This window comes from Phalaenopsis equestris, unplaced genomic scaffold (genome assembly GCF_001263595.1).
Source record: "Phalaenopsis equestris unplaced genomic scaffold, ASM126359v1 Scaffold000343, whole genome shotgun sequence".
Classification (NCBI taxonomy): Eukaryota; Viridiplantae; Streptophyta; class Magnoliopsida; order Asparagales; family Orchidaceae; genus Phalaenopsis; species Phalaenopsis equestris.
In genome coordinates, this window is record NW_018164785.1 from 379,342 (window position 1) to 391,047 (window position 11,706).

General features: G+C 37.0%; 1 protein-coding gene across 1 annotated transcript; it reads left to right on the forward strand.

Moving 5' to 3' along the window:
- The first annotated feature begins 4,646 nt into the window (after window positions 1-4,646).
- LOC110025936 (G-type lectin S-receptor-like serine/threonine-protein kinase LECRK3) lies at window positions 4,647-9,137 on the forward strand. The gene is made up of 3 exons (XM_020726634.1): window positions 4,647-5,373; window positions 7,102-7,366; window positions 7,397-9,137. The coding sequence occupies exons 1-3, from the start codon at window positions 4,715-4,717 to the stop codon at window positions 8,828-8,830; spliced, it is 2,358 nt and encodes a 785-aa protein (XP_020582293.1). The 5' UTR covers window positions 4,647-4,714; the 3' UTR covers window positions 8,831-9,137.
- The last annotated feature ends 2,569 nt before the right edge of the window (window positions 9,138-11,706 follow it).

Below are 11,706 nucleotides of genomic sequence, written 5' to 3' on the forward strand. Positions count from 1 at the left end.
CCTCCGCCGCTTCCTCCTCCTTCAATGCTATTGATGCCTTTCCACGCTCCCTCATCTGCTGCTAGAAATAATCCAACTCAGCCTTTTTCTTTGCCTCCCTGTTGGCCTCCAGCTCTGACCTCATCTGAGAGAAGCGGACCTCCATTTCAGCATAGAATGTCGCGAGAAGCCTGGAGATCTCCTCACCTTGTGAGGTAGAGGAATAAGTTGTAGATGCACTGGTGAAGGGGCAAGCGTCGTATGCAAACCCCCGCGACCCGAGCCCGTAGATTCAACCTTTCTTCTTCCCTCAAGTAGCCTCCCTACACATGTCATACTCAGAAGAATCACACTCACAGATCGTAATACCTCCTGACGCTTGGGATCGACTCTCCTTCAACTCCTAGAATCTCTCCTGGAACAAAAATTTTTACATTCAATTAGAGCTAACATTTATTAACATCAAACTAGTTCAACTCTTCTATTACTGGGTTGGATCGGATCTATCTTCGATCCGGGATTGGTGGACCACCTCCTGCAGGTGCACTCATGTAAATCGGCGGCTGAGGGCTCTCGTCCACTCTCTACAGCCTGTCCATAAAACATAATTGTTATAATACAAATTTGAACTATAGAAAACCTTATAGAATAAATGAAATCTTATCAGCCTTCACTTGTACTTTCTATGGGGGAGCATCCCACTAACCGACGTGTGATATGTCCTTTAAAAGTGCTAAATTTACTCCTACATTTTATACTTATTTTTAATGATATTGCACATTAATGAAAGATATTTTTATATTTTTGTTGTAAATAAAATAGGTTAACCATTTGGAGCGAACTTGAGCGAAAACAGAACAAATGAAGCTAAGGAAGCTGACGCGACTAGCACCTAGACGTCAGATTTTGGCACCTGGGTGTCAGATTATGGCACCTAGGTGACACTATTTGGCCTGATGGTGCCAACTTCCTATGCTTAAGCACTGAAGCATGTGGAGAAGACAAAAGAAGTGGCGCTTAGGCTCCATATTTTGGTGCATAAGTGTCAGCTATTCCTCCAGCAAACAGAGAAGGTAGCGCCTAGGCGCCACATATTGGCTCGTAGGTGCCAGCTTATAATTTTAGTCGAAGAAATGAGTGGCGTCTAGGCACTACAGTTGGGCGCCTAGGCGCTGGAACTGCCCAATGCAGTTTCTCTACAGTTAAAGCATGAATTTAAGACATTTTCAAGGGGATTTTCATTAGAGACGTAGAGAGGAACATTTGAAGAGTTCAAGGAAGCTATGAAGTGCATGAGATTGAGGGAGAGTGAGAGATTTCTTTGTATTTTTTTGCATTTTAAGAGTAACATTTGAGAGATATTGTAATGAGAATGTAAGATTTGTAGAGGTATTTCAGAAGTCCCTTTTATGGTGGAGTGTCTTTGTTGATTACAATGAAGGAGATAAGTTTTATTTGCACATTGTTTTGTTCTATGTATATTTTATCTTGTAAGACTTTGAGGTATTATAAAGCAACGTGTTCTTGTGTTTACTCCATGAAGTTTGAGTAATATCCTAATCATTTTTCTTTTGTAATGGAATATCCTTACTTTTTTCCTTTTGTAATGGATTAGTGGCATGTATAGGGTTCAAATTAAAGTAGAATCTAATTACATTATTGAATGTGATGGTGCTTCACCTGTACTTCATTTACCTTACAAATTTGTCATTTGTGATGTTAAAATTCGTTGTGAACCCATAATATCCAGGAGGCCTATGACTTTAAATAGCTAGTGAGTACCAAATTAACGTTTAGGGTGAAGGAAAAGTAGTCATGAGGTGAGTGCAAATAAAAAAGAAGATGATTTTAGCGAGAATAACTTGGACGTTTCTAGGGTAACACGCGGAAACTAGTCCTCAGTTAACCTAGGTTCTTTATGCACTTGAAAAAGGGTACAAAATGGGTATGCTCCTATTTGTCATATATTTTACTTAAGAATTCTGTTTTAATTGAATCTACACTAGTTATTAGTCTCATTACAAAAGGTGGGAACTTCTAGATAACTTGAATTTCCAACTTACTTTAGCTTAGTGTGATGAGTCTAAACCTTTTTTGCTTAATTTAGCATAGTTAAATGAGCTGATTAGATCACTTAGAAATTTAGTAGTAGTTTAATCAAATTATTAGCTCATCGTTAATCAAACCAATTTCCCAGCTAAGGCTTTCTAGATTCAGCTAAGGCCTAGGTCAAGTCCGTCAAATTTGTAAACTTCTCTGTGGGTTCGATACTCGGGATATAAAAGAAGTCCTACATTTCTTGATCAATATGTGCACTTGAGTTTTTACCTAGTGTGAAGTGTGTAAGAGTGAAAAATTCAGAGATTTAATTTATAAAATATATTTTTAAAATTTTAATTTATAATCCCAAATCATCAGGTATACCATAGTGTAAATAGCGGTCATTCTATCGAATACGTAGTATTTTTGGATGAAATATTTTAAATCTAAAACATGTTTTATAATTTTATAACCTGAGTTCTTTCACAATTTAGAACTGCACACTAGATATTTTTACCCAAGTGTACGGATCATTCAAGTAGTATCAGTTTTTTGAGTCTGAGTATTGATCCTACAAGGAAGGCAATTATTTTAAAAACTTAAGAAACATTCTAGACTACTATAATGAGTCTTAGCCTAGAAGTAAAGTCAATCTAAATTGTGCTTGTAAATTCTTCCAAATTATCATTAAATATATAGATTTACACTAAAGTTAATTTTACTAAAGTTAAAAAAGTTGAGAAAGATCAATTTATGAAAAATACCCTCCCCTTGCAATAAAGTAAGTAATTTGTATAGGAATGGGACACTTGACAAATAAAAACATTCCTCTTCTTTACCCTCTTTTGAGTGCATAAAGAAGTTTGTTTTAACTAGGTAAGTGTTTCTGTCTGTCACCCTAGAGACTCTAGAAATCTCCAAGTTACCCCCATCAAAACCTATCTTAATATTTATTTGCACTACCCCGTGGACTACTTTTCCTTCACTTAATAGTGCAATGTGGCTTCTCTAGTTGTTAAAGTCATAACCCTCTAGGATCATTATAGATTCATAACAGATTTTAACATACCAATTGACCGGATTGATAAGTAAATGAAGCATGAAGTAAAAACCATCACAATTATGAATAAGAACTAATTCTAAATATATTCACATATCTTACACATACTACTACTTCATATTAATAGAAAGGTAAAAACGATCTACTCACAATGCATGAAGAAAACACAACAATCTATTATATTATAATAAAGGAAATTCAATCACAATGAATTTACAACTAATATAAGACATTATATATTGAAACACTTATCTTTCTCCCTCAGAAAAGAAGAAAAAACTCCTCCCCAAATGATTTACAAGTGTTCCTTGCACTGCTTACAACAATCTTTTACAGTATCCTATCAATTCTCTCTAAGAAAATGTCGAAAAATACAAAATCTAACTTTAAACTCTACTTTTCTGTACACTTAGACCCTTTCCTTGGCTTTACAAATGATCCCCATCTCTGTTAGAACTGCTTCTTCCCGCTCATAACCTCCAAATTCGTCCATAACTGCTTGCAAAAACAACATAAGTTAGTTCTAGCGCCTAGGCGCCATCTTCTCGGGTATGCACGTGAAATAACTGGCGCCTAGGCGTTGGTCTGTGGCGCCTAGGCATCGGTATGTGGCGCCATGTTCTCTGTTTGATGGACATCAAATGACATCTGCGACGCCCATCTACGGCGCCATGGTGCCATGGAGCAGTGCCAAGGCGCAAACTTGTTGTTGCTTCATTGCTTCATTTCCCTCTTTTTCACTCAATTTTCGCTACAATTTGCTCCAAATCACCTCCCAATTATACCTACAACAAAAACATGGAAATACATTTCTTTAAAATGCAATTTCATTAAAAAGAAATATTAATAATAAAAAAAAATTAGCATGCTACAAGGCATGTCACCCACCAGTGTGCTTGGAGGGCTTCATGCCTCCACAGACCTAATGATTACTTGTTGCTTGATGACATTCTTTGTTGACAAGTTCATGTGCAATATTTTTTTGTCAACTGCAGCTTAATGTCATCAAATGATTGATTTAATCCAGTAAATTTATTTTCTTGGCTAAGTTTACTATAGAAATTGGAATAAATCTATTGATTACTTGACAAAATAAACTCGATCAACTAGACTCTTAATAAAAACATACATAAATAGCATTTATTCTGAATAAAAACAAACATTTAATAATTATGTTTTTAATTCACTAAACATTTATTTTATGTTCTTTCTTTAGTGCTAATGAGTTACTAAGCGTGAGAATATTACGTCCGATTTTAGCCGGACGTGCAGACAATATCGAGGATCACATTATGAAATACGTTCGACAACATTATGCAATCCACACCAACATCAGCACATAATATTTTATGATTGCAAGGGCAAAAATAAACTTTTTTTTAAGGAGAAATTGACCCTTGGATCCTACGTAAAAAGGATTAGATAATGAAAGACAAAGTGATATTTTAGGAGAGTAAAAATTGGCAAATCTTATCGGGGCCCACCCCTATTGATGAAATGATTAGTGGGCCGGCAACTCATCTTTGAAGAAAACTCGTACGCTGTCCGTTTTTTTTTTAAATTCAAAGTCCTCGACGACCAAAACCCAATAAAATCGAACCATCCCATCTGCGGCAACCCACTCCAAACTCTTCAATGGATTCTCGATCCCTTCTCATCCTCCTCCTCGCCGCCACCATCCTCACTCCCTCCGCATCCCAATCCAGCAAGAACATAACCCTAACCTCCTTCCTCACCACCACCACCGCCGGCGACAGAAACCTCTCCTGGCTATCCCCTTCCGGCGATTTCGCCTTCGGTTTCCTCCCCCTCCCCACCAACTCCTCCCTCTTCCTCCTCGCCATCTGGTTCTCCAATCTCCCCTCCACCACCCCCACCACCATCATCTGGACCCCAAATCGAGACAAACCCCTTTCTCCCAACTCATCCGTCATCCTCACCTCCGACGGTCGGCTCTCGCTCCGAGATCCCGCCGGAACCGAAGTCTGGAGCCCCGGAGCTCCGGCCGCCGCTTACGCCGCCATGCTTGATACGGGCGATTTTGTTCTCGCGGGCTCAGATAGCTCTGTTTTGTGGGAGAGCTTTTCGGATCCGACGGACACGATTGTGCCCACGCAAACCCTAAAACCCGATTCGAAGCTGGTGGCGAAGGTGAACAATGGTGATTTCAGCGAGGGGCGGTTCAAGTTGGAGATGCAGCCGGACGGCAATCTCGTCTTCTACCAGATCGCCGTTCCCACCGGACATCAGTACAGTTCATATTGGGCAACTAATCTCCCCATCGCCAACTCCAGGTATTTTTAAAATAAAATATATATTTTTTATGAATATATTTATGACCTCAATTTATTATAAATATAAATATTAAATTATATATGGATATGTAAATCCATAAGAATTGTGAGGTATGTATGTAAAATTCTCTTTGGAAAAAAAAAAAAATCTTTTTGGCTATTCCTATCTGTGTTACCACATTATTCAGGTGTTATTGTGATGATATTTATATGTTATTGTGATGATATTCATATGTTATTGTGTTATGGGAATATTCCCGTTGTTATAACATCACAATAATACATCAACACCACTACAATAACACTTAAATAACACAAAATAACACAGGAGAAATATTCTTCTGTGTTATCGGGTCAGATCACAGAAAAACGCACGTGTTTCCTTAAAGCCACAAGTTCGCATATCAGTTGACTCCGAACGCATCTCTATGTTAGGAGTCCTAATAGAATAATGTTCCTTCATTTCAAGTAACTCCAATTTAATTATCTCAACACAAGTCTTTAAATTATCCTTAAATATTTTTGATGAATTATTAAAAGTTTGAAAATTAACTATTAGGTATGTTAATAAATTAGATTTTTGTGGTATATACATAAATGTCTCCATAAATCTAAATTATAATATTTATTTATATAACTCTCAAAATTTTAATATTACATCAATAAAATCATTATTATTAATTTTTTTAATTAAAAAAAAATCCTTTTTTTAATTATTAGTTTTGGTAATTAGGAGTTAAATATATAAATAAGTTTGGCTCCATGCATATAAATTTTAATATTAATGTAAATTCATAAGAATTATACTTATATGTTATTAGTAAATATATCTAAAATCACACATTCTATTATTAATGTAAATACATAAAATACTTCTTATACGGTATATATATATAAATCTTCATCTAAAAAAACTATACGGAAAGCGTGTTTGATTCTATTTTATTTAATATTTTGGGCAAGTACACACATACCACCATAAACTTCATATTTACAAGTCCACCCCTCTCACCTAAATATCAAAATTCACGAGAAAATCCCAGCCCATATTTTTTTATTTTTTATAAAATTCTCAATAATTTGATCCCCAAACACCTGCATGTAAGGCAGTCAAGACGGCTATTTGTTCGTGAACAACTCGTGTTCGACTCGTTAAGAAGCTCGTGTTAGACTCGTTCGCTAAGTTAATGAGTCGAACACAAACAAAAATTTGTTCCTAAAGATTTATAATCAATCAAAAGTATTAATTAAGAAAATAGAATAAAAAAACACTAAATTAGATTCAAATGATGTTTTAATATAAACAATAATTTTTAAATCTTGCCTCAACCATCAACGTCTTATGGCTACGTGATTAGGGTTGTTAAAACGACTCCTTGTTCGTGAACAGCTCGTGTTCGGCTCACTAAGCAAATGAGTCAAACACGAACACACTTTTTGAGCTCGAAACATAAACGACTTAGCCTGAGTTTGCTCGTGTTCAGCTCATTGACAACCCTACCTACATCTTAGTTTTCAAAAAAATTTTTATGAATGATTAATTGAAAATATCAATAGAAGCCCTAAATCATATTTCTCATTTTTATCAAATTCTCAATAATTTAATTAATTTATATATATATATATATATATATATATAACAAATGACAATTTTTTTATAAATATCAATTTTCTGAGGGGGTCTGTTGTAATTACACCTTTTCTCTTTATTTCCATTTTCTCGACCAGCTCTGGCCGCAGGCTCGTCTTCAACCTTTCCGGGACAATCGACCTGATATCCCCTGCGGGAACCGTTCAAACAACTCTAACCTCTGCAACAACGAAATCCACCTCCGATTTCTACCATCGAGCAACCCTCGACTACGACGGCGTCTTCCGCCACTATGTTCACCCAAAGCCCTCCGCTTTCTCAGGCGGCTCCCCCGAGTGGCTGATCATGGATTTCAAGCCCCCCGACATCTGCCAGTCTCTCCTCACTTCCCCCGGAAGCGGAGCTTGAAGCGGGGCTTGCGCCTCCATTAGCAACTGCGGCTACGACACCACCCAGATGGTCTCCTGCCACTGCCCTCCGGGCTATTCATGGCGAGATGCCAACAGGACCTATTTGGGTTGCAGGCCCAACTTCACCATGCCCAGCTGCATCTCCGGTGTGCCGAGCGAGGGGTTTCAGATGGAGAGAGTCGAAAAACTCGACTTTTGGGGACAGGATTATGATCAGTTTAGCCCAATGGATGAGGCCGAGTGCATGCAGCAGTGTTTGGATGATTGCTTCTGCGCGGCTTCGATTCACGATGGCCAGAGCAATTGCTGGAAAAAGAAGCTGCCTTTCTCTAACGGGAGGAAGGGAAGCTATGTTAACAGAACGGCTTTTATTAAACTGGGGAACGATGGCGATCTTCCAAGCTTTTATGTTGCCAAGACGAGAACTTTGAGCATTCTAGCTTATCTAGCTATCGCCGGCTCCGTTGCACTGAATTTCATTATTTTAACTCTAACTGTTATGTTTCTTCGCGCAAGCAGAAGGAAACAGGGGAAGAAGCTTAAAGACAGCATCTTGGGGCCGAATGTTAAGGCATTCACATACGGAGAGCTTGAAGAAGCCACCCATGGCTTCAATGAAGAGCTTGGAAGAGGAGCATGTGGCACGGTTTATAAAGGATATATTGGTGCGGAACTCACCGGAACCATAGCAGTCAAGAAGCTACGGGATTTACAGCCGGAGATTGATAAGGAATTTGGCAACGAGGTGAAGTCTATCGGACAAACTTATCATAAGAACCTGGTGCGTCTGCTTGGCTACTGCAACGAAGACACGAAGAGGCTTCTGGTCTACGAGTACATGAGCAACGGTTCTCTCGCGAGCTACCTCTTTAGTGGAATCAAGCCGCCATGGAAACAAAGAGTGGAAATCATGATTGGGATTGCGAGGGGGCTTCGGTATGTTCATGAGGAATGTGGCTCCCAAATCATTCACTGCGACATAAAGCCGCAGAACGTTCTCCTGGACGACAACTTCGTTCCGAGGATTTCGGATTTTGGGCTGGCAAAGCTTCTGAAAACAGATCAGACGAGGACGAACACGGGGATAAGAGGAACGAAGGGGTATGTTGCGCCTGAATGGTTCAGGAACTCCGGCATAAGTGCAAAGGTGGATGTTTACAGTTTTGGGGTGATGATTTTGGAGATTTTGTTCTGTAGGAGGAATGTGGAGAAGGAGATGGAGGAGGAGAAGGCTTTGCTTACTTTTTGGGTGAGTGATTGCTATAATGATGGGAGGATTGATGCTCTTGTTGAGGGAGATGAGGAGGCCATTGGGGATATGGGGAGGGTGGAGAGGTTTGTAATGGTGGCGTTGTGGTGTGTACAAGAAGAGCCGGCTTTGAGGCCAACAATGGGGCAGGTTACGCAGATGTTGGAGGGGGTGGTGGGGATTATTCCGGCGCCGCCGTCTCCTTGAGGAGTATGATCATGATGATCAGTGGAGGTGATGGATTTTCTTTTAATAATCGTTTCAGATCATTTGATGTAGATTAATTGAAATCATAGCGTTGTAAAGGTGACATTTTTTTATTTTAGATTCTGACTACTGTTCTAGGCTTGTAATGGGAGCTTATATGTTGATTTGATTCTTTCATTCAAGTATGAGAAATGCAAAACATGTCAGAGAAAACAAAAGCCAATTACTTTTAATCCAACTGTGCGGATTCCTTGATCTCTGCCATAATTAGTATCTTTCGAACATTCAGTCACACGAAGTAAGGGTGCATTTGTTTCAGCTGCAGTTGTAGAAAAGTTGGTTTCAGAAGCTGCTATTGAAAATCTGCTTTTCAGCAGCTGCATTTCAGAAGGTGTTGGTCTGTTTGAAATACACAGTTATGTAAGTAATGACTGTTGGCATAATGAATGTAATGATCTCAGTATAAAAATACAGTTTAGTTTAAATTGTATGGAAACATAACTTTGAAAGTGCTACCTGTGGGGTAAATCCAATCACAATTTATCATGTTTTTTTTTTTTCACTCAGAATTTCATGATAAAACAAATAGATGTCGACATTGATTGAATCATAAAATATCATCAAATTATACATTCTAACATTAACACGATAAGTAGAAATTGTGGTACATCAAATGGTCCAAAAAAATAAGTTTGCTTACAAAATAAAAATCTAATGTAGTACAGTTTGTTGTCTGAAATATAAGTTCATAATCAGAATATTTACAACAAAAACAATGCTACAATCACAAAATTGAATAAAACTAAAGCCAAAACTTCAGGTCTCTAACATAATTTTTCATTGTATCATCAACTGCATATATCTTCTCGTCAACTTGCACAAGTGGTGTATCTCTAGGTTCATCAGCCCACTGGAAGAATTTGCAATATCTATTTGTTAAATTGTTTTCTCATCTGTAAAATTTTCATCCTAGATTGTCTCCTATCTGAGTGGTAAAAATGACGCAAAATAGATTGCAGGCACAAAAAACTGGTGGATATTTGTTGAAGTGCTTGATCTCATTTTCTATAGAACAATTATGTACAAAGATGATTAGCATGGAAAAAACACATTTCGTTGCAAATACAAAAAAAATAGTGAACCTTTAAAGAATGTCATCCAAAAGAGCCATTAGGTGAAATGACTAGTCATAACCGAAGAAACTCAAAACATAAACCAACAAACAAAAACTATGTAAAAAAAATCAAGATAACCACAAAAAAAACACGAAATAAAACAATACTGATAATAGGGCTTCAAAAACAAAGAAGCACAAGAAGAAACTTAAAATGAAAAAGATATTGAACTCACCTTCTACACCAACTCTTTAATCTACCCTTCATAGGTTTTTTTAGTGATCTATGATTGCCAACATAAAAAATAGGTTTTCAGAACATGTTTGACTTTAAAAATTAACTCGACCCAAAACTATTTGACCTAAACCCAACAAAAATATTCAACATATCAAAAAGTTTAACCCAAAAAGGACCTTCTTTAACTGGCCTATACTAGACACACATAACTCATTTAACATAGTCAAATTTAATTTAATTTTTGGTTGCGAGTTAAATTCAAGTTGGTGGATGATCTAGCCAATGCATGGTCCATGCAAATATGTGTATCATTCAAGCAATAAAGTAATTTAAGTCCAATATCATTTCCACACACAATTATATAAACTACCATCATAATTTTGCTAGGTGAGGTCAGAGTGACTCTCATGGAGGACCTCTTTGTATTTGGAAATTATTGATGCATATCAAACACACTAAATAAGTTATAACTAGAAAATCTTCTTTTATGGCAACTCTTTATTCGACAAGAGCACACAATTTAATCCATTTTCTTAATAAGTTTTGTTTCAAACCCACCCAAAAAAGAAGGTCACATATTTTTCATTCTATGAGTTGTTGAATAGAAAGAGGAGGATTATGATTTGTCATAAATAGCACCAAAATATTCTACATTAGAATATTCGTGAAGGATGGTGGGGTTTAATCATCAAAGATTGTATGAAGTTCGCACAGACAGAAAGATTTAGGCTTCGTTTGAGAAGACGCTAAACCGTTGTTAAGTTGCAGTGAACGCCGACACTTGCTAAAGTTTTCGTTTGGTGAAGTTGCGTCTGTCGTGCGGCTCCCAAAGTTATTTGCAAGAATGACAGTTTTTCGTCATTTTGGACCACGGACGACATTTTCAGTTTCGTACCAATACTCCTTTCAAAAAAAAATTTGCTGAACGACGAAGCTGTTTTAAATAAAATCTTAGGGTTTCTCCCACATGATAGTTGTTAATGGTGCAATAAAATCACTACAACAAGTATCAAAAATTGATTGAAAGATACATAGATACAACAACAACAAAGCCTTAATCCCACTACGTGGGGTCGGTTACATGAATCCTTTTTTCTCCATTGTGATTTTATGCATGATGTTTTTTGACAAGTTTTACGCTGGCTGTCGACTACGTAACACAATCTCCAGTTTTCACATCTAGGCTTGAGATCGGCAATGACAGTGTTATTGATACATAGATAACTGATAAATTTATGTTCATGATAAATTTATTGACATTTTTTTTATATGAAACCGGTAGTTGACCTTGCAAAATTCATTTATCTATTTATTTTCTCTAAATAAACATTATTTTTTTAATGTCAATTATTGTTTAAATTTGACCATTCCAACCCATCCTAAACTCACACATATTATTATAATCAAAATTCATTATGAATATTTAGCCTTTGATACCTATTTTGTTGCTAACTAGACATATTGTTTTATAGGAAGATTTACATGCATACCACTTAATTCCTATGTATTTACATATCTAACACC

What these genes read in the sequence shown, in the direction of transcription:
- LOC110025936 (XM_020726634.1), top strand. Translation starts at nt 4,715, where the DNA reads ATGGATTCTCGATCCCTTCTCATCCTCCTCCTCGCCGCCACCATCCTC. An exon ending in CTCCCCATCGCCAACTCCAG is followed by an intron (nt 5,374 to 7,101) that starts GTATTTTTAAAA and finishes TTTCTCGACCAG; the next exon opens with CTCTGGCCGCAGGCTCGTCT. An exon ending in TCACTTCCCCCGGAAGCGGA is followed by an intron (nt 7,367 to 7,396) that starts GCTTGAAGCGGG and finishes GCCTCCATTAGC; the next exon opens with AACTGCGGCTACGACACCAC.